General features: G+C 40.5%; 1 protein-coding gene and 1 pseudogene across 1 annotated transcript in view; both read right to left on the reverse strand.

Moving 5' to 3' along the window:
- Positions 1-25,832, reverse strand: part of LOC134372492 (NXPE family member 3-like) — a 40,767-nt gene extending 14,935 nt beyond the window's left edge. Inside the window, exons 1-6 of the mRNA XM_063089975.1 lie at positions 25,631-25,832; positions 25,452-25,528; positions 25,115-25,201; positions 19,650-20,404; positions 12,762-12,841; positions 10,835-11,047 (exon numbers count right to left, since the gene is read on the reverse strand). Of these exons, the coding sequence (XP_062946045.1) occupies positions 10,835-11,047; positions 12,762-12,841; positions 19,650-20,404; positions 25,115-25,201; positions 25,452-25,528; positions 25,631-25,832 (1,414 nt within the window). The remainder of the gene's footprint in view (positions 1-10,834; positions 11,048-12,761; positions 12,842-19,649; positions 20,405-25,114; positions 25,202-25,451; positions 25,529-25,630) is intronic.
- Positions 25,833-25,852: 20 nt separating this feature from the next.
- Positions 25,853-27,301, reverse strand: part of LOC134372493 (NXPE family member 3-like) — a 33,420-nt pseudogene continuing 31,971 nt past the window's right edge.

A 27,301-nucleotide genomic window follows, 5' to 3' on the forward strand; every position in this document is an offset into this window, starting at 1 on the left:
AAAAAAGAAAATTACAGGACAAGATCCTTGATAAACATAGATGCAAAAATCCTCAACCAAATATTAGCAATCAGAATACAGCAGCACATCAAAAAAATTATACACCATGATCAAGTGGGATTCATCCCAGGGATGCCAGGATGGTTCAACATACGAAAGTCAATAAATGTGATACACCACATCAAAAAACTCAAAGACAAAGACCATATGATTGTCTCAATAGACACTGAAAAACATTTGACAAAATTCAACATCCCTTATAAGAAAGACTCTCAACTAATTAGGTATAGAAGGAAAGTATATCAACACAATAAAAGTCTTCTATGACAAGCCCATTGCCAGTATCATTCTGAATGGGAAGAAACTGAAGGCTTTTCCTTTAAGAACAGGAACAAGACAAGGATGCTAACTCTCATCACTTCTATTTAACATAGTACTGGAGGTACTAGCCAGAGCAATCAGGCAAGAGAAAGAAATAAAGTGCATCCAGATGGGAAAAGGTGAAGTCAAACTGTCTTTATTTGCAGATGATATGATACTACATATTGAAAAGCCTAAAGACTCTATCAAAAAACTCCAAAAGCTGGTTAATAATTTCATTAACATTGCAGCATACAAAATAAACGGCCCACAATCAGTTGCATTTATATTCTCCAATAATGAGCTAACAGAAAGAGAAATCATGAAAGTAAGTGCATTTACAACAGTCACACACACACACAAAAAATACCTAGGAATCAATTTAACTGAGGAGGTGAAAGATCTCTACAATGAGAACTAGAAGCTATTATTGAAAGAAACTGAAGACGACACAAAACGATCGAAAGACATTCCAAGCTCTCGGGTTGGAATTACTAACATTGTGAAAATGTCTATACTACCCAAAGCAATTTACAGACTCAATAAAATCCCTTCAAAATACCAATGACATTCTTCACAGAAATGGAAAAAATAATCTCAACATTCACATGGAACAACAAAAGAACCCAAGTAGCCAAAACAAAATGAGCAAAAAAAAATAGAGCCAGACGCATAACATTACCTGACTTCAAGTTATACTACAAAGCTATAGTAACCCAAACAGCATGGTACTGGCATAAAAATAGACACAGACTAGTGGAGCAGCATAAACAACCCAGAAATCACCTCTCCGGCTTACAGTCATCTGATATTTGACAAAGGCAACAAAAACATACCTTGAGGAAAAGACTGCCTCTTCAATAAGCAGTGCTGGGAAAATTAGATATCCATATGCAGAAGAACGTGACTAGACATACATCTCTCACCATATACTAAAATCAACTCAAAATGGATTAAAGACTTAAGTATAAGATCTGAAACTGTACATTTACTAAGGGAAAATAGAGGTGAAACACTTCAGGAACTAGGTCTCGGTACAGACTTTATGAACATGAGCCCCAAAGCATAAACACCAAAAGAAAAAATAAACAAATGGGAACATATGAAACTCAAAAACTTCTGCACAGCAAAGGAAACAATCCACAGAGTGAAATGACAACCTACCGGGTGGTAGAAATTTTTGCTAACTTTTTGAACATAAATGGTGTTAAAAAGAATTCCACCTATTGTCTGTATTTCCTGAAAATTAGTATTTAGATCTTGAAACGTATTCAAATTCAGATTCCATTTTCAGGGTCAGTGCTTCATAGGTGATGATTGTGTACTTCCATTGGGATTACATAATGTCTGGGTATCTCTACTTTTTGTGATATGAGCATCCATCGATAATTATTACCTAGATCTGTTAATTCACTGGGGGCTACAAAATGGTGATATTCCAGTGTTAATCCTCCTTCTTTATTAGATGGAATATTTGTATAAAGAGAAATTTCCCCTCACCAATCATTTGGTTATATAAGACAGGATAAAGGTTTTTCTCCCTCTATTTATCAATTTTTGAAATAAAAAGTTGATTGCCTACAATTTACCAAAATGTTATTGTTATAAATTTGCGGATTTAATCATGTCCACTGTGTTTCAATCCACTGCAGTTATTATCTGTGTTGATGTTCAGAATTTTCTGGTGTTTGTTTTTTGATTTTTGCAGGGGTTCTTTGTTTTTTTCTCTAGTGCAAATCTCTTCGAGGCAGCTTTTAAGTTCTTTTAACACAACCTTTGTCACCTATGAAGTTCAAGGGATCTTTAACTTCATTCAGTGGTTTCATTGATACTTGTAAACTGGTTTTCTAATCTGAAATTACTTCTTTTTAAAAATATGGCCAGGTACAGCAATTAAGTAATTGTGTTCATACTGTTACATTTTCAGTGTGAGAGAAATGAGCCTCAAATATAAATTCAAATAAATAAATACAGACACTAATTTTAAAATAACTTAGAAATATCAATATGAATTCATGATTTTTAGTTTATGTACCTATCTGTCATTTATCCATAGCTTCCATCTGCTCAATGGCCTAGAAGCAAGGTTACTCGATAACAATGAGCACTCACAGTGTCCAGATATTCATTTCTAATTCCCCACAAATTCTTGGAGAACCAACAAATTCCAAGTCTGGGGCAAAACAGGTACAAAGTGAGCCTGGGACACCTTGAGCCAGAAGTCAAGGAGGTTTCCTCAATTTGGATTTATATCAAAAAGGACACAGAACCCAACTTGGCAGAAATTGTGAAAACTGGAATATTAGAGAAAACACTGATTATACTAATTTAATTACACCAAATATATAACAATCCATGTGCTCATAATGACAGTCAGAAAAAGACAAAATCATTTGTCACCATTTGAAGCAACTGGTAAGCCAGCTCTTTCCTTTGTAAGTTGGTAATTAAAGGGAAATAACTGAATGTTTTTCTTGCTTCCAGGAGGAACTTTATTTCAAACTAAGCTTTTAGCCCCAATCTGTGAAAGAGAGCACTATTTTACAAAAGAAGGCAAGCTAATAAATGTAGAAGGAACAAAATACTTAGAAAAATCAACATTTTGTTACCTTTCTAAAATGATTGATTCAGGCCATACTTATCACTTGTGTTAAAATAATAAGGAACATGGTTAATGGGAATTATTTTAGAGTTAATATTTGTCACAAAAAAATTACCACATCGATACCTTGCTGGTCTCAAGGGAAAAAACAGAAGCGCACCATGCAGGGACCAGCATTTTATCCCCTGATCCAGTCACTATTATCATCACTGATGACAGACAATCAGGCGTCACACATCTCCCAATGTCTTGCAAATAGAATTTACACCATCACTTATGCTAAAGCTTAAATTAAGTCTATCTAAATTACAGGATACAGGAAACACAAGAAATATAGGACAAATTAAGTTTTTCCATATGGAAGCAATCAGAAAAATCCAGAAGTTGGAACATTTGATAACAAAACTAGTCCTGCCTCCTCCATAGATAAGAGTAAAGAAAAGAACGAACTAGTCTCTATTGAACGAAAACAAGGGGCAAAACAACCAGGTCCTGGAATGGATCTGGGCTTCAAAAACACAATTCCATCTTTTATATTTACCCAAAGGAGGTTAAAATTTAAAAATTTATCTGTGTAAACCTAGGGCTGGGTCTGGAGCTCACAGAACCCCTCAAGCCCATTGTCTAGACTGGGTCACAAAACCTTCATATGAAGATCTACCAGCTAGGTAACAGGAGAAAGTTCCTTGGAGACCTTGGTAAAGAGATAAGAAGCTTTATTCAGCACACAGGCATTTAAGAGCTAGGCAGTCCTAAGAAAAACTGAGCAGCTGCCAGCAAAGTAGACATGTTCTATTTTTAGACAAAAGCTCTGCAGACCAGTAGTTCAGAGCCACTGCCTGGCACACTGAAGAACACAAAAGAATAGCAACAAGCTAAAAATACAGGGCATACATGCCCACTAACTCCACCCCCCCACAACTTGTTTACAAAGAATGTGCTGCACCACACCCAATTGGACCTGATGCGAGGGGGCCTGACCAAGCTACTCTATTTTCCTCCCAATGTGCACACAAAAACCTGCACATGGATGTTTATACCTGCTTTATTCATAATTGCCAAAACTTGCAAACAACCAAGATGCCCTTCAATAGGTGAATGGATAAACAAAATGTGGTACGTCCAGACAACATAATATTATTCAGGGCTAAAAACAAATGAGCCACCAACCCATGAAAAAAACATAGAGGAGCATTCGATATATATTATTATGCAAAACAAGTCAATCTGAAAAGGCTGCGTATTGTATGATTCCACCTGTATGACATTCTGGAAAAGGCAAAACTATGGAGACAGTAAAAAGATCAGCAATTCCCAGGGGTTGGGGGATAGGGAAGGGACAACAAGGGGAGCACAGAGGATTTTTAGAGCAGTGAAAATACTTTGTATGATACTGTAATGGCAGATCCATGTCACTATTCATTTATCCAAACCTATAGAGTGCAAAACCGAGAGTGAACCCTAATGGAAACTGTGAATTCTGGATGATTATGAAGGCTGATAACAATGTGGCAATGTAAGTTCATCAGTTGTAACAAATATACCACTCTTATGGGGTACGCTTTTAATGCGGGAGGCTATGCATGTGTGGGGCAGGAGGTGTATGGGAAATCTCTGCACTTTCCTCTCAATTTTGCTGTGAACCTAAAGTTGCTCTTAAAAAAAAACTCTTTTTAAGAATACAATTCTATAGGTTGTTGAGGGACAACTAAGGACATTTGTTTATGAATTGTATATTAGATTTAAGGAATTATTATTCACTTTCTTAGGTATGATCATCTTATTTTGGTTATATGTAAAAAAGACATTATTCTTTGAAAAAAATTTGCACAGGAATATTTAGGGAGAAACATCATGATGTCTGTCATTCACTCTCACACACTTAAGCACATGAAAATGAACTAAGAGGCAACATGCTTATCTGCTGATTGGAATGGGGTGGAAATAACTGTTGAGAGAGAAGATGATTTAGGAAGGAGAGAGGGAAATTGTTAAAACATGTCCTTGAATAGGTAACAGGTAGTGAGGTCAGGTGTCTAAGTGGGAGGGCTGTTGGTAGATAAGAAAATGGAGAGTTAACTTCCAGAAACAGGTGGGAAAACAGAGTAAACAACTGGTGCAGATGCTGGTAGGTGAGAAAATTTGGTGGTGAAAGTCTGTGGAATTTCACCTCCAATTCCTTAGTTTGGTTCAAGAAAATAGAGTGGCAAAGTGGGACTAGGATAGTGGCTCTCAGACTTCAGAAGGCAGCAGCATTCCCTGGAGGAGGGCTTGTCAACACAGGCTGCTGGGGAACAGACGGTCTTTTGAACAAAAGGTGCTGGGAAAACTGGACATCCACATGCAAGAGAGTGAAATCAAACCTTTATCTTACACCATATACAAAAATCAACTCTAAATGGGTTAAAGACCTAAATGTAAGACCTGAAACCATAAAACTCCTGGAAGAAAACAGGGAAAAAACTCTTTGACAATGATCTCACCAATGATTTTTTGGATAGGACACAGAAAGCACAGGCAACAAAAGTAAGCATAAAGTGGGACTACATCAAATAAAAAAGCTTCTGCACAACAAAAGAAATAATCAACAAAACAAGAACGTGATCTACAGAATGAGAGAAAATGTTTGCAAACCATACATCTGTTAAGGGGCTAACATCTAGAATATATAAGAATGTTATACAATTCATAGCCAAAACAATAAAATAAAATAAAATAAACCCATTCAGAGATAGACAAAGAACCTGAATTCATACTTCTCCAAAAAAGACACAAAAATGGCGAAAAGGATATGAAAAGATGCTCAACATCACCAATCATCAGAGATATGAAAATCAAAACCACAATGAGATGTCACCTCACACCTGTTAGGAAGGCACTTGTCAAAAACACAAGAGATAGCAAGTGTGGGCAAGGCTGTGGAGAAGAGGGAACCCAAGTACACTGTTGGTGGGAGTGTAGATTGGTGCAGACTTTATGGGAAACAGTATGGAGATTCTTAAAGAAATTAAAAATAGATCTACCATATGACCCAGAAATCCCTCTTCTGGGTACATATCAAAGAGAAGTGAAATGACCATTTCCTAAAGATATCTGCACTCCCATTTTTATTATGGCATTATTCACAATAGCCAAGATATGGAAACAAGGGACGTGTTCATCAAAAGATGAATGGATAAAGACGTACGATGGAAAGTTATCCAGCCTTAAAGAAGAAAGTAATCCTGCATTTGCCACAACATGGATGAACCTAGAGGACTTTATGCTAAGTGAAATCATCCAGACACGGAAAGACAAATATTACATTATCTCACCTATATGTGGACACTTAAGATAAAACAAAAAACGAACACATAGAAACAGAGTAGAATAGTGGTTGCCATGGGGTGGAAAATGGGAAGATGTCAGTCAAAGGGGACAAAGTTGCAGTTGGGTAAGATGAATAAGTCTAGAGATCTAATGCACAACATGAAGACTATAGTTAATAATACTGTTTTCTACTGGAAGTTTGCTAAGACAGTAGACTTTAGGTACCCGTATACACACACACACAAAAGAAAAGCAACTGTGTGACATGATGGATATATTAATTTTCTTGAATGTAGTAATCACTTCACTATGTATACCTACATCAAGTGATGTGCTTTAAATATGTACAATAAAAACAAAACAAAAAACACACAGACTACTGGGCCACGCCACCTCATTTCTGATTCAGTAGGTCTAGGGTGGGGCCTGAGACAAGCAACCAGGTGATGCGGATGCTGGGGTCTGGGGACCGCTTTTGAGACCCACTGTGATTACTGAGCCTCATCAAGGCTCCCTTAAGGTTTGAGGTCACGCAGGAAAAGTGAGAGCAGTCAGCATGGCGGAATGTTATTCTCCAGCTGTGTTCAGCTGCTCAGGTGTAGTTGCAAAGGAGGCGGGGGCTGAATGAACCAGAGATTATCACCAAGAGTTTCAAATAGCTGAGTCCTTCTTATCATTCTGGACTCATCTCAAATGAAACTGCCTCACGGCACCTTCCCTGAACATTTGATCTAACCATCTGCCTCCTCCTCACCATCAGGCACTTTCATTTTTTTTTTCCATAGTACATTTCACTATCCGAAATTATTGTGAATATCTATTTTGCTAGTTGTTTCTAAGTCATTTCACTAGAGTTGACAAACAACAAAATAGAAATCTTGAAAATGTTTTGTTTTGTTTTTTTTTTTTTTTGGTCACTGCTATATTCCTAGAATCTAGGGCAGTACCTACACATCACATGTGCTCAAAAGTACTTCTTGATGAAAAACGTGCGAGAGAATAGGGAGAACAAATTCCTGCACAAAAATACTAAACCATCGTGTTCGTCTTGACTATGAAAAGACAAATATTTACATAGTTATAAAAATATAAACATAGTTGACTGATATGTCTAAAATACTTTGGGAAGAAGGGCAGGAGAGATGGTAGTTGAGACTAGCTAGCTGCTCACCTCTCCATTTTCTCTTTCTGAAGACTGTTTACCAGGCTCCTTTGTCTGGGGGCCATGACTCCGTTCTGCCCATTGGAATTTGGAATTTTGGCAAAAAAGATGTCCATACCACTTCCACACCTAGGCACAAAGACACTCATACAATCCACCATTCTCTCTCCCTTCCTCAATCTCTCTCTCTCTGTTCATCAAGAGGCTGGTGCAGAGGATCCCTGTGGCTTCTGGAGATGCCCTAGAGGACAGTGGAGATGTAGGATAAAAGGAGCCTGGGTTCCTGAATCCCAGCTCAGAAGACAGCAAGGCAGAAGGCTGCCTAATGAACACTGACTGGGCTCTGGGTGAGATCAAAATAAACTTTAATTGGTCAAGCCCCTGAAATTCTAGGGCTATATTTATTGTTGAGTGGGAAGAAAGGTCAAGGATTAATTAAGAATTACTAGTGCCATAAAAAAGAATGAAATCCTGTCATTCACAGCACCATGAATACTTCGGAAGATACTATGTTAAGTGAAATAAGCCAGGCACAGAAGGAGAAATACCACGTCCTCACCCATATGTGGAAACTGAAAAACTTGATCTCATAGAAGTACAAGGTAGAATAGTGGTTTCTAGCTTGGTCTGGGGAGGGTAGGGGGAAGGGGCGAATAGAGAGAGGTTGGTCAGTATATACAAAATTACAACTAGATACGCAGAATAAGTTCTAGTGTTCTATAACAATGCAGGGTGACTATAATTACAAATAGCTAGAAGAGAGAATTTTGAATGTTCCCAACACAAAGAAATGACAAATGTTTGAAGTGATCGATATGCTAATTACCCTGATTTGATTATTTAGCATCATATACATGTATGGAACTACCACACAGTACCCATAAATATGGACACTTATTATGTGTCAATTAAAAATAATAATAAAAGCAAAAACCTGAGTGAAAAACAAGAGAAAAAAAAAGAATTACAAGTGTATCACTCAGGGTCCAATCAGGAGAAAGTCATCACACCTTAATCTGATCAGAAAACATTAATGTAAAGAATGATTATACCAGATTAACTATAATGGGGTAAAGAGGGTTCTAAAGAGTACTATAGGGCTGAAGGATAGGACTTGAACTCTTAAGAATCCTTTGGCTTACTAATTTGCTCTAAACTGCTATCCATTTTTGCTACTTGTTCCATCTACTGAATGTTTTCAAAGAATATTTCTCTTTGCAAGATATCTAATTGTTCTTTGTAATCTGTAAGAAATTCAAAGTCACACATACATTGGCTCTAGGAGGGACCTGAGCTACCACCCCAACCTGGCAGCAGCAAGGCAAAATGAGGCACGGTGAAAAAAAATTACTAGTTGGCATTGCATGCTCTCCCTCTGGTGTCACAGGGTGAATTTCTTTCCTCACTCTGTGGTGACAAGGCAGTGTTCATTGGCACTCTGCTCTCACCAGGGTGGCATCAGCTGGACCCAAAAGACAGCTGAATGTTCACTCCATCTGACCTGCATGCCACACCTGAACATGGTGTGCCTGCTACAAAAGGAGGTAAAATAAGACCCAGTCTCACAACAAAACACCCAAAATGTCCAGTATACAATGGAAAATCAATCAGCAAACCAAGAACCAGAACAATTACAACTTGAATGAGAAAAGACAACCAATAGGTGCCAATGCCAAGATGACTCAGATGTGGGAATTATCTGATAAGAATTTTAAAGCACCCATCATGAAAATGTTTCACTGAGCCATTATGAATACTACGTACCCATTGGTACAGCTAAAACTTAAAAGGCAGAACTTTTTAAGTGTTGGCAAGGACACAGAGCAACAGAAGGTCGTATACACTGATGGTTAGACTATAAAATGGTACAACTAGTGTGGAGAACACTTTGGCAGCTTTTTCAAAAGTAAAACATACACCAATCATATAATCCAGCCATTCCGCTTTAAGGTATTTACATAAGAGAAAGGAAATCATATGCACATACAAAGACTTGTACACAAATATTCTTAGCAATTGTATTTGCAATAGCTAAATATTGGAAACAGCCCGAATTTCCATCAACTGATGGATGGGTAAACAAGTTATGGTATATCCATATAATGGAATACTATTCAGAAATAAGAAAGGAATAAACTATTGCCACATGCAGAAATGTCAACAAAACTGAAAATAATTATGTTGAGTGAAAGGAGCCATGCATAGAAAAGAGCATAAAGTTCTAGCATATGCAAACTAAGCCCCAGAGGCAGAAAGCAGAGGAGAAGTAGGAGAGAGGCGTGGGGAGAGCGAGAGGGAAGGATTACAAAGGGGCATGAAGAACCTCTTCTGGGTGATGGACAGCATCTGGTCTGCAGTGATAGTTTTCCAGGTGAATATATTTGTCATAACTTACCAAACTGTACATTTTAAATATGTGACACTTATCGTTTGCCAACTATACCTCAATAAAGAGTTTAAAATAAAGGGGAATCTCAAATTAGGACTAATGACTGATAGTGACAACATAGTAAATTTCTAAATTTGGTGGGAAGACAGGAAAGTACCCGAGCTTCCCATTTAAGAATGGAGATAATATGCTTAGGAGGACTTTCCTCAAAATCATGGTAAGCAAGTGCTACAATTAGCCCATTGATACTTTATAATTGAGTTTATAGAGATTTTGGTCACTGAACACTGGGCCCAGTCTGACAGGCATTCTGGCTGGCGTGTCTAGTCTATCTTCCCACTTACTCCCCAGGCATCTCTGAGACTTGTAATACCTTTTTACTGGCTACAGGTAGCTTGGGACATAATTTTTCTTAAAATAACTGCTTTCGTATACTGAGGGTTTTGTTTTCCAAATGGGGGTTACTCACAAGTCTTGAGATGGTTTTACGTTTTCCATTAATTTTGACTATTTAGAAAACAGGGAGCACATGGAAGATTTGGAGCTGGATTAGTTTTGCTTTGGTGGGGCTCGCTCAGTCTTTCGGTGCTAAGGGAACCATCATCTCTACCAAATCACTGGCCAAGACCAAACCAGTGAAAAAATCGAGTGGGGTGAAGGACAAAAGTTTGAACTTTATGTCCTTCACATTTTAATTTTCCTTAAGAGACTAAATGGGGAATTCATTTAGAACCTAAACGGGGACTTTTTGGTAGAGTCACACATTGTATTCTTTGAAAGTTGTTGATGTCATTTGAGCACGTTACGTAACTTCCGATGAGCTAAACTGGAAAGCTAGGTCGATGGTGATAATCCGTCCTCCCAGCTCTCACTCACTCGTCCTTTGGAAAGTGCCAGCATCCTGCCCCACCTCTGCACAAACTACAGGAGCCTTGCTCTTCAAAGCCCTCCCTGTTCCCCTTGTCCTTCATAAGTCTGCAGGCTCCTGCCCTCTCCCCTCACAGTCTCTCACAGGGCACGGTGTCACGCAGATATTCCCACCACTGCCGGAGTGTGGAATCCCCCATCATGTGGACGATGTGGCCAGCCAGGCAGCCCAGGATGCTGTCAACAGTGGGGAAGGAGCGGCCAGAACAGGACAGTGAGTGCCACACATCTTGGTGGTAGAAGCCAGAGGGTTTTAGTGCTGGAAGCCCAGGGTGGCATGGGGGCCGTGGAGACAGTGCTACAAGAAGGAGCAAAACAGAACGGGCTAAATAACAAACAGGCTAACGTTAATATCTTACAATATTAGACTGCCAGGCACTTTTCTATGTACTTTATATGTATTATTTCATTTACTCTTTTACAAAACCCAGAAAGTACTATTCTTACCTCCATTTCAAAGTGGGGACACTGAGGCACTGAAATGTTATGTAACTTACCCATGATCAAGAATAGTGCCTGGAAGATCCTCAAAAACCCAAACATAGATCTACTACATAGAGCAGCAATCCCACTTCTGGGTATATACCCAGAGGAATTGAAAGCAAGATCTCAAAGAGATCTGTGCACTCCCATGTTCATTACAGCATTATTCACAACATCCAAGAAATGGAAACATCCTCTGATGGATGAATGGATTTTTGAAATGTGGTACATCCATACAATGGAATATTAGTCTTAAAAAAAGAATTCTGCCACTTGACAGCATGGGTGAAACTGGACTGCATCATGCTAAATAAAGTAAGCCAGACAGAAAAAGAAAATACTCTATGATCTCACTGATAAGTGGAATCTAAAAAAATTAAACTCATAGAAGCAGAGACAGGGGTTGGAGGAAATGGAGAGAAGTTGGTCAAAGCATACAAACTTTCAGTCAAACTTTTCAGAATAAGTTCTGGTGTTCTAATGTGCAACATGGTGCCTCTAGTCAATAATTCTGTATTATATGTACCAGCCAGCTGCCCACCCCCCAAAATACTGTATTACATGTTTGAAATTTACTAAGAGAGTAGATGTTGAGTGCTCTTACCATCAAAAAAAAAAGTACCTATGGGAGGTAAGGGATGTGCTAACTAACATGTTTGTGGTAATTGTTTCACAATGTGTATGTATATTTTATCATCACATTGTACACCTTAAATATACACAATCTTATTTGTCAATTTTACCTTAATAGGAGGGTACTTCAAAACGTTCATGGAAAAAATAGAATTAAAGATAATATGAATCTTTCCATGAACTTTCTGACATACCCTTGAACTACATGATACCAATTACATGAGGAATCTAAAATAGTCAAATTCACAGAAGCAGAGAGAGACACGGTGGTTGTCAGGGGCTCGAGGGAAGGCAAGATGGTGATGTATTAGTCAACAGGTACAAAATTTCAGTTACACAGACGAGTAGGTCCTAGAGGTCTACTGTACAGCATAGAGCCTAGAACTAACAATAGTGTGTTATGTATTATTATTGCATAATACATACTACATTTATTATTTTAAATATATAATGTATCTTTATTATTATATATCATGTATTGCTATTATATATAGTAGAAGGTTGATCTTACATTAAGCATTTTTATCACACAGAAAAATAATAATCAATAGAGACGTTGGGACAAAACTTATGGAAGTAATGGATATGTCTATGGAATAGATTGTGGTGATGTTTTCACAGGTGTGCACTTATCTTCAAATTCCTCAAGTTGTATACATTACATTTGTATGGCTTTTAGTATTTCAATCATACCTCCATGTTTTTTTTTTAATGGATAGTGACTGGTAGAGATAGCATTTGACTCCAGGAAGTCTGATGTTACAGCCCATACTACTAACCACTATGCATACTGCCCTGGCTGGGAGAAGCTAAACTCCAGTCAAGGAATAAAACCCCTCCAAGAAGATTACCACCACCATCATCACCCCCCCCCAGCATATCCCAGCTCCACTCACCCAGGATACTGTTCTCTGTGTCTCCCCGTCTGATCTGAATTGGAGAAATGCCATGAGGGAGTAGCTTGTCAGTCACATTCCTAGAGAAACACCAAGAATGAGAATTAAGGAATGGTGACCAGATGAAAGCTTAAGTCACTGTGGGCATACAAGGGGTCTTCAGAAAGTTCATGGAATGGTTTGTATTATATGTTAATTCAATTTTTCCACAGACTGTTTGAAGTACCCTAGTATGGTGATTGACTTGTAATTTCTACTCTGCCTAATTCCAAAAAGGTTGTTATAATACAATTAACACATTTATAATTTGGGCCAATTACAATAAAGAGTTAGAAAAATAATGGAAGAAAGAGAAAATCTAATCGGGAGCCTTGGAGAACGACTTTCTGCAATTAACCCACCCATTTAGCTCTCAGCAAACTAATAGTCAAGGTGAGAAAAGAATGACTGAGCCAAATCATGTAGTCCACCTGATAAATGGAAATACCCAAGCATGCCGGGAGACACCAACTTGTCCTGACACCAAATTCTGCAAGGAACATAGAGCAGAATCATTTCTTGTTACACGAACACCCAGACAATGGGGAGCGTATGCTCTACTTTTTAAGTTGTGGGTTGTGTATAGTGACTACCAAAGACGTGGGATGAAAGAGCGAGGTAGTGTGGGACAGCCCCATACAGTGGAGAAACCTGCAAACAGCACTTCAGCCAGGTGATCGAGGTTAACACCAACAGGCACAAACCATGTTGATAGTATATACCCTTGACATGATGTGATGATAGTGTCACTTTACGTCTGTGATCTTTCTCCCCAAAACACACAACCTCAGCTCAGTTACAATAAGAGCAGCATACAAATGTCTATAGAAGAGAATCCTGCAATAAAGTTGACTAATACTTCTCAAACCTGTCAAGACCATCAGAGACAGAGAAGGTCTGAGGAACGTGCACAGCCCAGAAAAGCCTAAGGAGACATGACAACTGACCGTAATGTGGTGACTTGAATGGGATCCTGGAACATCAACCAAAAGAGACCTTAGTTTAAAACTAAGTAAATCTAAATAAACGATGGACTGTAATTAATAATAATGTGTCAACATTTGGTCATCAACTGTAACAGATGCACCACACTCATGGAAAATGTTAATACTCAGAGAATCGGGGCGGGGGAGGAAGGGAAGGTGGGAACTCTGTTCTGTCTGCCCAGTTTCTCTGTAAATTTAAAAGTGTTCTAGAAAATAAAGTGTACTAATACAAAAAGCCCCAGCAATTCCACGCACGGGTGTTTGCCTAAGAGAAATGAAAATATCTGCCCACAAAACTCTCATACCCCAATGTTCACAGCAGTTTTATTCCGAATGGCTTAAACCTGAGAAAAAACCCAAACGTTCATCGAGACGTGAGTGAATTAACAATGTATGGTGTCCCCATGCAATAGCATTCAGCAATAAAAAGGAAAAAACCCTACAGATATCAACATGGATGAATTTCAATACATTTTACTGAGCAAAAGAAACCAGGTACAAGAGTGCATACTGTATGATACAGTTTTTATGGGATTCTAAAAAAGGCAAAATTGAAATATACCATCAGAAAGCAAATCAGTGTTTGACTGGGGCTGGACATGGGTGGGGAACATCAACTGTGAGGGAGCACAAGAGAATTTCCACGGGTGGTGGAAATGTTCTGTATCTTGATTGTGGTTGGTGCAAGTACACAGGTGTACACATTTATTAAAACCCATTGACCTGCAGGTTTGAAATGAGTATATTTCATTGGATGTAAATTATACCTTAATAAAGTAGATTTTTTAAAAAATGCTTAAATGAATACAAAAAACTCAGACAACAGGATTATGGGCTATGGACTAATGCCAGAATTAAACAAATAGCTATTAAATGACTTAGTAAATATTTCTTGCATGCATGTATGAACTGCTGTCTCTAGAATTGACGGGCTGTAGTTCCAGTTAGGCTGGAAACGCTGTTGGGAAGTTGTTTCATGTGTTTGCGACTAGATGTCTCTCCCATTCCCCAAAGCTAATGTGGAGAGCTCACCTCCTCTTTCTCCCTGCGCTTCCTGGGGCAGGGCAGAGAGGGACAGGGACAGCACCTCTTACTTTACAGAGAAGCTCTCTCACCATTAACCCCCTTACTGGAAAATTCGTCTACTTCACGCATTCCCACTTCCTCCTTGCCCTACTCAAGAGAGGAGGCAAAACTGGATCTATGCCCTTCTCCATGTTTTAGATTGTGCCATGTTCATTTTCTGCACCATCTTTAACTTATTCTTCCTTTCAGTTCTTTCTTTCTAGAATATAAGCATCGTCACATCTGCTCCGTTAGGTAAAGCCATTCTTCCATTCTTACCTCCTCCTGTAACTACAACTCTATCAGGTGCTTTTCCTTCATAGGACAACTTCTTGAAAGACTCATCTGCCCTTGTTATCTGCTTCTTTTCCCACCCCAATACACATATCTTAAAAAAGATATCGCATTGTGTCCTTGACATCCAGCCCTATTGGGTCTTAACATTTTGCCAGATTTGAATCAGATCTTTCTTTAAAAACAAAATGATCAACAGATAAAATAAAAAATAGTGTTAACACCAAATGCTGAGAAGGATGCAGAGAAACTGTGTCTCTCATACATTGCTGGTGGGAGGGTAAAATGTTACAGGCACTCTGGCAAACAGCTTGACAAGTTCTTATAAAACTAAACATCCACTAATCACACAAACCAGCAATTGCAGTCAGGCATTTATTCCAGACAACTGAAATCTTACGCTCACATAAAACTCTGTACATGAATATTCATAGCAGCTTTATTCATAATAGTCAAAAACTGGAAATAACCCAAATATCCTTCCATGGGTGAATGGTTAAACAAATTCATATAATGGAAACCAGACAGCAATAAAAATGCATAAATTATTGATATACGCAACAACTTGGACGGATCTCAAGGGCATAGGGAGAAAAAGCCAATATCTGAAATGGTTACATACTGTATGATTCCATTTATATGCTATTCTAGAAATGACAAAACTATAGAGATGGAGAACAGATTAGTAGTTGCCAATGTAGGGACAGGGGTTGGAGGGTGGGAAGGCCATAAAAGTATAGCACAAGGATTTCCTTTATGGTGATGGGACATTTCTGTACCTTGATTGTGGTGGTGGTGGTTACACAAATCTACACATGGGCTACATTTGCAAAAACTTACACATGTACCCATGAACACACACACAGGTGGATGTGCGAGCTGGTAGGTGAAGACTTAATGAGGCCTGTAATCTTGTTAACATAGAGTAGCAATGTCTATTTTCTTGTTTTGATTGTGCTACAGATACATGAGATGCTGCCATTGGCAGAAACTGGGTGAAGAGGTCAGAAGACTATGGACTATTTTTGCAACCTTCTGTAGGTCTGTAATTACCCCACAATAAAAAGTTAACTTTAAAAAAGTAATAAATAGATTATTACAGGTACCACATAGGTACCCTCTATGCGCTCACCCTTTCCCATTCTGTTCCTCACAAGGATATAGTCCCTATCTTGAATTCAGTGTTTGTGATTCTCATCTACATTTTGTACATTTGATTTATATTTATATTAAATAGCATTGTTTGCAAGTTTTAGAACTTTGCATAAATGGAATGATATGTGTTTATTACTACTCATTATCTTTTCAAGATTTAGAAAGTTTTGAAAGGGAGCTGTTCTTTATTCATTTTTAAATTATAATTGCATTGTTTGAATATACCATAATTTCTTCATCCATTTCTTATCTGTTGTCATTTAGATAGTTTTCAATATTCTCCTATCACAGACAATGTCTGCAATAAATACTATTGTACATGTTCCCTGGCTCTCCTGTAAGAAAGAGAAATCTACAGTTTATAACCAGAAGCAAACCTTTGGACTGTAAGTTATATGCATCTTCAACTTTACTAAGTATTGTTAAATTGCTTTTCAAAGTTCTTATAACAATTTACACTCCCAGCAGTGGTATACGATCCTTTTTGTCTCTACACATCCTCATCACCTGTGTTTTTGTCAGATTCAAAGATTTGTTCATATAAAAATTATTAAATAACATCATATTTTGTTTCTTCAACTTTTTAAAAAAATGTTGAGACAGCTGGCTGGTTTGGGGATCTGAACACTTCACCTTGGTGTTACAAGGCCACATTGTAACCAGCTGAGCTAACTGGCCAGCCCTAAATAATATATTTCAGTTTCAATTAAATTTCCCTGACTACTCATGAGATTAAGTATATCTTCAGATTTTATTCATCATTCAAAATTTTCCTTCTGTGATCTCCTGGTTATGTCTCTTGCCCATGTTTTCTGTTGGGCTATATAATTTCTCTTATTATTTTGTATAATTTCTTTTCTTTTTTTCTTGGTGTCTGGCTAGTACAGGTATTGAACCCTGGAACTTTGTGTTGTCAGCACCGTGCTCTAAACAACTGAGCTCACCAGGTAGCTCCCTGTACAACTCCTTTATTTCTTCTGAGTACTAATCTTGTATCACTTTTGTCTGTCACAGATATCATATTCTAGTCTATTATAGCTTGACTTACCCTATGTTTAGGGACTTTTTGTAATGAAGAAGTTTTTTATTTATATATAGCCCAACTTAACCAATATTTTCCTTTATGATGTCTGCCTCGTTATGTCTGAGGCAATATTTTCCCAAGCTCAAAGCTTGGGAAAAAAGACATTTGCTGCTATTGTCTTCTTTGGGTTTTAAGGTTTGCTTTTCACAGTTAGCTCTTTAATCCTCCTGGCATTGATGTTTATGTATAGTGTGAGGCTGAAATCTAATTATGCTCTTTTCCATTCGTTGACTATTCAATATTTTCCCTGTAGATTTGAATGCCTATCGTGTTTAGATAAAGTTAGTTATGTTCATGGTTCTAGTTTCTTCCATGATCCATTTAACGATGCCTAAGCAAAAGCTACAATGTCATATTGAGAGAGCTGCCTAAAACTATTTCACACAGAAAGTTTGAAAGATATACCATGAAAATACTAAGAAAATGAAAGATGTTATAGCAATTTTCATATGATAAAATTTAGAATTTAAGGCAAAAATCAAGAAAGGAAAATGCATAATTTACCAATAACATAAAAGAATCACCAGGTTGGATGAGCTGAACAACATTGCCTTGAAATGTATGAAGTTACAACTGCTGAATTACAGAGAGGAATTGTCAAATCTACAAATACAGTGTATTAGTTCACTTCTGTTGCTCATACAGAATACTTGAAATTGGGTACTTTACAAAGAAAATGAAATTTACTTCTTACTGTTTTATAGGCTGGGAAGTGCAAGGTCCAGGGGACACATCTGGTGAGGGCCTCGTTCTGGGTGGGAACTCTCTATAGTGTCCCGTGGCAACACAGGGTATCACATGGTGAAGATGGCAAGAGCAAGAGAGAGCTTATCCTCTCACTCGCCCTCCTTATAAAGCCATCAGAACCACACCCGTTACCCCACGAAAGGACCAATCCATCCACAAGGGTGCAGTCCTCACAATCTAGTCACTTCATTAAGGCCCCACCTTCCAAATACCATAATCAGACTTCCCACCCTCTTAGCACTGTTACAATGGGGCTCAGGCTGCAATGAGTTTCGGGGGCCATTCAATCCACAGCACACAGTACAATATATTTGCATCTAAAATAAATAGATTAAGCAGACATAAAACAATTAATGAAGATATAGATGATTGGAATAAGAAAATGAATAAGCTCTAACAAATAGGTTCAGAATTCTATTCTGAAGAAATAGGAAATACATATTATTTTCAAGGAAACCCGGTATACAAACAAAAATTTAGTCATTTGCTGGGTCGCAAATGAACTCTAAACAAATTTCAAGGAATTGATATCACAAAGACCACATTTCTAGTCATAATGCAAATAAATGAGGGAAAAGCAAGAAGAAAAAGGTAGCAACTTTTAAAGTTCAAAAACTTCCAAAATAATTCCTAAATAATTCACCAGCTAAAGAAGAAATCACTATGGGAATTATAAAACATGTAAAACAGAATTAAAATGATGCTTCTACATATTAAAATTTGGAGAATACAGTTAAAACTGTGCTCACAGGGAAATTCATACCCTTAAACATTTTTATGTCATATAAGGAAGGTAGAAATAGATGAGCAAAGTCTTCTGAATCATGAAAGTATAAAAAAGAAAGAAATTCTCTGAGAAAGTAAAGGAACGGGCTGGCTGGTTGGCTCAGTTGTTTCCAGCACGGTGTTATAGGACCAAAGTCAAAGGGTTCAGATCCCCGTACTGGCCAGCCACCAAAAAAAAATTTTTTTTAAAGAAAGAAAGAAAGAAAGAAAAAAAAGAAAAACGAAATTGAAGGAATGAATGTTATAGATAGCAGCAGAAACTAATAAAATACAATGGAGAGTTTCTTGCCTGGTACTAGTTTCACCTAGGTATTTTCACCAACTCTCACTGACCTCAGGACAAAATATTTTTAAATCAACTTGAATAACTGATCTAACAAAATAATGAGAAATTGTCAGACGAAAATCTAAATGATGGCAGGAATCCAGATTTCAAAAATGAAGTGCTCGAGCCACGTTTGCCCTGAGATCATTTGCTCCGCTTGAATACTTAGTCTCTTCTCATGCCAGAATCCCGCTTTTTCCTTTAAGCCTAAAATCACTTGTAACCTTCTCTAGACATATAGCCGGACCAGTTTACTGTGCTACGTGTCTGTCCAGCAATGTCTGCCATAGAGCAGGTGCTCAACAAGCATGTGTTGAATGAGAATAGAAATTGGATCACAGACAAGATTTAGGAAAAAGGATGTGACTTAGGGTTGGGACAAGCTTCCCAGATTCTGCGTTTCTTACCATGCCAGCAGGGCCTCATCGTGTGCTGTGGTCACCTTCAAGTAACTCCCACTCGAGTGACCAACTAAAGAGTTGCAGGGCAGGGTAGGCGGTTGAGCGCAGAACCAGAGCTCACTGGAAACCACATCCCTGTACTGGCAGGTAGGTCCTTTTGCTCCAGTCGACTGAGGGTCAACATTGCAAATCACAATCTCTTTAGTTCCATTGGGCCCCTGGAAATATCCCCTAAAATCAACTGTGGCCCTTTTCTCTCTCCAGATTCTCCTCAGAACCCCAACTGCCTCGCTGGAGTGGATCAGCCGCACTTGCACCTGGGCCTCCCCAGCCCAGAGCAGGGGGAAGGACAACAGGTATGTGCCATTCTCCAGATCCTGCACATCCCCAGGGACCCCTGCCTTCAAGTCTGGACTCAACAGCTGTGCCCGAAATAGATCCCCACCATGGGTCTTGGGTCTGCCCCGGTGGTCCCTGGCCACAAGGACAGCCTCTAGGTAGCCTCCCAGAACATAGCTGGCCTGGACAGGATCCCTCAGGTGGTAGGTGGAGGTCTGGGGACTGGTGGAGGACAACAAGTCCCCTCTGTCTCCCGGGGTCGGAGGCCAGTACGGAATTCGGGTCAGGTTGGTGAGCTCCTGGGGGAGACAGTCCAAGAGTGGGAGAGATTCCGTGGATTTGGAGGCAGATTTAGAGACAGGACGGGGTCCTGGAGGATGAAAGATGGTGCTTTCAGGCCAGGATGTCTTGAAATAGAATATCTGTGGATAGAGAAGGAGGAATCTATCAGTGGTTAGTGTTTCTTTCATTTTCTTCTGGGAAAGAGATTTCCATTCACCAAACCTAGTCCCCTCTGCCAGGGGTACCCAGGAGTCTTGCTTGCCTGCATCATGCCATCTGTCACCCTTAAGCCTGGTATCTGAGTCACCACCACCTTTATTTGAAAGGAGTATCTCATGTTGTGAAGATGAAGTTGTGTCTCTGGTTTAGCTCAACCATCTCCTCTCAGCCTTCTTATTCCATCCACTACCAACCCCCAATGTGGCATTCTAAGTGTCCCTTCTTCTCCTGTTCCCTCTCTCCACAACTCCACCCCCACCATCTCCACACCAATTTTCCAGTTGAGAGTCAGGGGTGGCTGAGACCTTTCTTTGATGCTCCTGAGGGTCATAGAAGAATGAGACGAGACCATCCCTCAGTGACTTCCCTCTGTAATTGGGCTGAGCTAGGGGTGAGAAGGGATTCAACCACAGAAACCATTGGGAAAGCAAGAAAATGTAGAAAGGCACAGAACAGGTATGGGTTGGCCAAAGGAGTGAGATACAGCACATTCTTTCCTAGGAAAACATGGTGTTTGCTATGACAAGGAGTCCTCTCCAGAGGCCCAGACTTTTTTGGTCTCATAGTCTGAGAAACACAAAATCACAAATATAGACCAGAGAAGTAGAAGAATCCAAAAGAGAAGAACACTGGAGAGGGGCCACATTCTTTGTGATGTGGGTTGTAGTGAATGGGAAAGGGAATCTAGGCACCTGGCCTATGGGATACTCACTTATACCCATCAATGGTCCCTTCTTATTCAGGCAAGTGTACTTCACAATAAAAGCACCCCTCTGACACATCTCAAATTCCAATCTATAGGAAGATGGCCCAAGATCTACCAAGCAAATTTATACTGGAATTAGAAGTTTGAGCTTCAGAGACATCATCTTCTACTCGGAAGGTTGGTAGTGCAGCTATGTCCAATGTCATGAGGCACAGAGATGACAAACCTGCTTTCCCCCTTTAATTGTCTTCTAAACTGACTATTTACCTCCTCTGTTAAATTGTAAACTCTTGGAGTGTTGCATTTTCTCTGGATCTAGCACAATGGATTGTGGAAAATCCTCAGTGGGTGGCTTAGTGATAAAAATGTGGCCTCTAGGCAAAAGCCAACACAGAAGCCTTTGGCATGAGTGAAAGGAGCATAGATAGAGGGAACACTGTTCCAGGGGCAGAATTAGTAAGAGAGGAGTCCAGATTCACAGGTCATAAGTTAACAGGGATTCTGGCTTTGATCACCATGGTACCCTGCATAATGGCCCTCGAAGATATCCGTGTCCTGATTTCTGTCCACTGTGAATATGTCACCCTATGTGACAAAAGGAACTCTGTATATGTGATTAAGTTAAGGGTCATATAAGGGGAAGATTATCCTAAATTATCCAGCTCAAAATGTAATCACAAGTGTCCTTATAAGAGGTAGGAATTTTACTACAGAAGGCAGAGATGATGCTATGATGGGAGCAGAGGGGCAGAGGCAGAGAACCTTGAAGATCTGAAGATGCTCCACTGGAGTTTGGATCCTCATACTGGCCAGCCACCAAAAGAAGCAGCAGCTCCTACACTGCTGGCTTTTGACATGGAGGAAGTGACCATGAGCCAATGGATGCAGGCAGCCTCTAGAAATTGAAAGGGGCGGGCAGCTTCCAGTCAAGATGGTTGGATAGACGGTCCCCAGCATCAGTCTCTCCCACAAAGTGACTAATTTACAACTATTAATAGTAATGACAGCCAAGCTGGGGCCACTAAGCTCAGGGGAAGAGGGGAAGACACCTATGGAGTGGATGATGGTCGGAGAAGCTATGAAGAGAGAAAGAAAAATCCTCCCGGCCACTTCCTGGTTGAGGCTGCTGAGCACACAGAGCAGGAGCTGGAAAAAGCCGCAGCTGTGCCCTTCAGATGAAATTGTTTGCAGGCAGCAGGGGAGAAGAGGGCCTTGGTGCTCCCAGGCCATCAATAATTGGGTTCCTGTGGACCCACATTGGACTGAGGAGCCACAACAACTGAAAAACAGGAGCCACTCAGAGACTGGCAAGTCATCGCAAGGGACAGGAGCATGGCCCGTCCCATGGGAATTGTCTGGAACATAGGTGCTGGGGGAGATGGGCCCACCGGGAGAACACTGGGGCATAGCAAGGACAGCTGATCTGCCTCCCAATCAGCATGGGACCACTCAGAGGACACCGGTCAGGAATATAGAATTGCATGGGGTGCGGTTTGATGAAAAGACTCAGGCCCAGACCAGTGTTTCTACACAAGTCAGGTGCACCGGATTTCACTAGACCCAGAAGTATCTATAAAGTCAACCATAAAAACTGGAGCTGCACAAAAAGCCTTCCCTAGGGAATCAGCAGCCAAGCAGCAATTTAGCTCAACCACACAGCTCAAGTACTGGTCCCCATGGGAAGTTCCCCCACTTCAGAAGTAAGCAAAGGACAACAAATTAGTTCTAACACAGAGTTAAAAAGTGGTGGGAACAAGAAATAACCCAACACAGAACTGAGAGAAAGGACAAAGTACCCACGACCAGAGACAAAATTTGATATTAACTAGTAAAGGTCTCATTTCACCAAAGAACACCTATAACATGTAGAAGGTCTGGAAGTCCTCTGGGCTACCAAGCCAGAAAGTGGGGAGGGCTGGGGGCTTCAGCCATGCCCCCAGCACTTGCAACCAGGCCCGAGGGTGGTGGCCTCGGGCTTCGGTCACACTCCGACAACACAGGCAACCAGCCCAGTGATGACCACCAAGCCACCACCGGAAGTGCCCCGGGCTCTCCCAAGCCAGGGTTGTAGGGCACTGAGGGCCTCAGTCACAGCCCCCCCACACAAGCAACCAGCTCAGGGCCGACCACCCAGATGTCAGAAATGAAAAATGATACAACTCCAGCTGAGGCAGATATGAAAAAGATGATACACTTGTGGAAATAAATTTCAAAATTTAAACAAAATAGACACATTTCTAGAAAACTGTGCCAAAGCTGACTCATGAGGAGACAGAAAACATCATTAGCGTACCATTTTTGAAAAGGTTTCCTTTCTCACAAGAAAAACTATAGGCTCAGTTAGCTTCACCAGTGAGTGTTATCTAATATGTAACAAACAAATAATTTCAATCTTGCAAACATCTTTCCGAGACTAGAAAGAAAAGGGGGGGGCGGGGCGGAATTCCCAATTCCTTCTGCAAGGCTAGCGTCACCCTACTAAAATCTGACAGGACTACTATGAGAAAGGACAGTTACAGGCCAGTTTCACTTATGAATATAGATGTACAAATTCTAAACAAAATGTTAGTAAACCAAATCTAGCAATGTATAAAAAAGGTAGTCCATCACAGCGAGGTTGGGTTTATCTCAGATATGCAAGCTTGCTTTTAGAGAAATAATTTGTGTTGTTCATATCTTCTATATTTATATGAATTTGGGGGGTCTCTTTAATTAGTAATTAAGAGAAGTGTGTTGAAAACTCCCCACTACGATAGTACACTTGCAGATTTTTTCTTTTAGTTCCAACAATTTTTTGCTTAAGTTTAGAGACTATTTTATTAAATGCATTCTTGTTTAGAATTGTAACATATTCTCAGTGAGTTGAATTTTTAATATTATATGGTGATCCACACTATTTCTAATGATGATCTTTGTCTTAAAGTCTATTTTTTTTCCTTTATTATTATAATTAAGCCAGCTTTCTTTGGTTAGAATTTGCCTCACATATTTTTCTTCTATTTTTAATTTTCAATGTTCTTCTCCAGTCCTTGACCATGTGAATATATGATTTCCATAGAGGTATAACAATAGGCCATTTATAGTTTTTTATTCTGCTTAAATTTTTTTTCTTACCATTTTAGACAAAGCTAACCTTTTCCTTAAAATATCCTTCAAGGTTCAGCTCAATAGAGATTAGTTAGAAACAACCTAACTGTCAAAGAAATGATGATTACATCATAAATAATGGTAGTTACAAACCAATATAAATGAAAGCTTTGGGTCATCCTACCAGGTAAGTCACCAAGAATTGCAGTGGCGATAGCCAGAGGTGAGGGGAACGTAGAATAAACAGAGAAAGAGGGAGAGGATGACTACCAGTTGCCACCCTCAGACCCACTGCAGCAAGAGGGGCTGCGGGTCATCGCACTGACCTCCCTCCTGTGAGTCTCCTCTCATGAAGGAAAGCCCCTGGGAACCACAGAGGAGTTGCTCCCTGACCTCGTATGAAAATGTAGCTCTGTGCAGTACGAAGGGGTAGACTGCGGCAGCCATGAGAGTGCATTTTGCAAACCTCTAACAACAGGGACTGTAACTGACTGAGGCACCCACTGCTAGTCAAATCCTGCACAGTGAAGCGCTTTTCCCATGGGATGCTCCCAACTGATGACAGGGCACAGCAGAAATACTAAAGCTGGCCCATCCCTGGGAGATGCAGGACTGCCCTGATGGTCACCTTTGATTCAAGGACTTCCCAACAGTCCTGCCAAACTTTCCTTAGACTGGACAGTGGCCTAGCATGCTCCTTCCCATGCTCCTTTACTCAAGGTCAGCCTTGCATCAAGGCTGACAGCTGTCCCAGCCTCACCTGCTACCTCCACATTATCTCTCACAGGTGTTTCTTCTGCAATAATGTTTGCATTTCTAATCCTGTCTCAGCACCTACTTCTTGGAAGACCTGCACTGAACAACGGGCATAGCAAAATCCTCCTAAATGTCCATTAGGACATTGGAATAATCCCATCACATATATCTGAAGTGAAAAAGAAAAAAGAAAAGGGAAGGGGGATAGAAAAAAATTTTGCTACTGAAAAATTATTGGGAATATATATGCTTAAACCATGATTATCTCCCAGTCATGGGATTCTAGGTGATTTTTATTTTCTTTATTCATGTTTTTTGGTGATTTTTCAAATTTTCTTCAAAAAGCATGCATTACTTTTTACAATTAGTAGAAACAGTTCATTTCACAAACCACTACATAAGACTCCTTATAAATGTACATTCAGGCTTTCCACGAGGGTAGCCTTGATAAGCTGAATCGGAACCCATCTCATATTTTTGCAAGGCTCACTGACACCTTAAATGGAGAAGAGGGCACATAAAATGACAATCTTCATACGTACTGATCGTGGATGTTGCTGTCTCTGTCCCCTCCCTCATCCCTCAGCACTGCTTTTACATGTGGGAACTAAAACTCTGGAGATGAACTGGACCACTTCCGTGTTTCCCTCCTTTTTCTTCTCCTGCCATTGCCCAAGTCCCAATTCTTGCTGGTCAATTTTATGAACTGTACAGTTGCTGCAGGTAAGAGAAAAGATACTGACAGCTGAGGGGGGAAGGATTCCTGGCTTGATGGTCACACTAGTTTCCCCATCACCCATCCCAGGACCCTCGGGAGCACTCAGGTGGGGCAGATGAAGGAGAGGAGTAAGTCCACCTCATTGCCGACGATGATTGGCCCCCGGTGGATATTGTCTGGCGGGGCCAGGCTGGAGGTCATTTCCCAGGCATCCACAAGTTCCACACGGAGGTCAGCGAAGGCAGTTCGCAGGAGCCAATTCAACTGGAGGGTGAACCCATCACTCCCATACACAGACTTGTAGCCGGTGTAGGCCAGTTTGATGACCACAAGAGTGCTGGGTTCCCAGGCCACCAGGGCGGCCACGGCCATCCAAATCCCTGTCAGTCATCACACAAAAATGGATGGAGGGAAGGTGGTGAAGTGAGCTCCCAGGCCCAGCACCACCATGGTGTGGGGGCCCCCGGCCAGGCCCCCCAGCTGCCAGGCCACAGAGTGCAGGGAGGCCACTGGTGTGTGGAGTGAGCGCAGGGGCCAGCCGTGGGCTCGCCAGTGCAGCACTATGCCCCGAGAGGTCTCCACTGCCATCACGGGCCCCGTCTGGTATGTGACATGTAGATCCACTGGCTTCAGGGCTGTGCAGAGTGTGAGGGTGGTCAGGGGTTAACATAGGGCTGTACTTTTCATTTAAAACTACAAAGGATCTAGGTTCTCTTTTCTCTTAGCACACAAGTATCCTACGACCACCTGGTTTTGCTCTTCCTAATGTGTGATATTACCAGTCACCTCTTAGTTCCCAAATGTGAAGGCTTACTCTCAGTCCCCAGACACTTGAGCAGGAGGGTAGACAACATCACACAGGCCTCCAGGTCTCCAGGTGGGGCAGCTGGTGTTTTCAGATAGCTCGTGTAAACAAACAGCAGCCCACTTCCAGACTATTTCATGCCAAGAGGCCTGATAAGGCTGCTTTCATGCTTGTGGGTAAGAGGGTAGAGCAATGGGGGCTCAGGGGGGTTCCCTTCATGAGAACACAGACCCGTGTGGACCCTACACACCTCTCTGTGGGGTGAGGGAAGACAGGTGGTGGAGGGGGTGGGTGCTCATGTTCTCTTTTCTTGCTCATCCTTGGCTCTCATGTTACCCTTTTTCCGCAGTAAGGCATATTCCTTCATTCACGTTATGTTGCATTGTGGAATTTGTCCTAAACCCTAGTGAAAGGTGAAGACTCAGATAAGACTCAGCTTGCATAACAGTCTGACCTCTTTTAACTTTTATCCCCAAAGAAGTAAATACCAAAACTCTGTCTGAAGCACTGACATCTCACTTCAACTCCTATCTTGTGTCTTCAAATGCCTCCTCCACTCGTTTCCCTAGAGGTCCCCTCCCACCTCTTTAACCCAGTGTGAAGGGCTATGAAATAAATACACCGTCTCCTCCTACTCCTGCCCCCTGGCTGCCAATCCAGGCACCCCATTAACCTCCATTTGCAGTTCATTTTGTGGTTATCTAGAGTTATTCGGTCATTTCCATTCATTCTAGAACCAATCACTC

The sequence above is a fragment of the Cynocephalus volans genome, chromosome 3 (assembly GCF_027409185.1).
Source record: "Cynocephalus volans isolate mCynVol1 chromosome 3, mCynVol1.pri, whole genome shotgun sequence".
Classification (NCBI taxonomy): domain Eukaryota; kingdom Metazoa; phylum Chordata; class Mammalia; order Dermoptera; family Cynocephalidae; genus Cynocephalus; species Cynocephalus volans.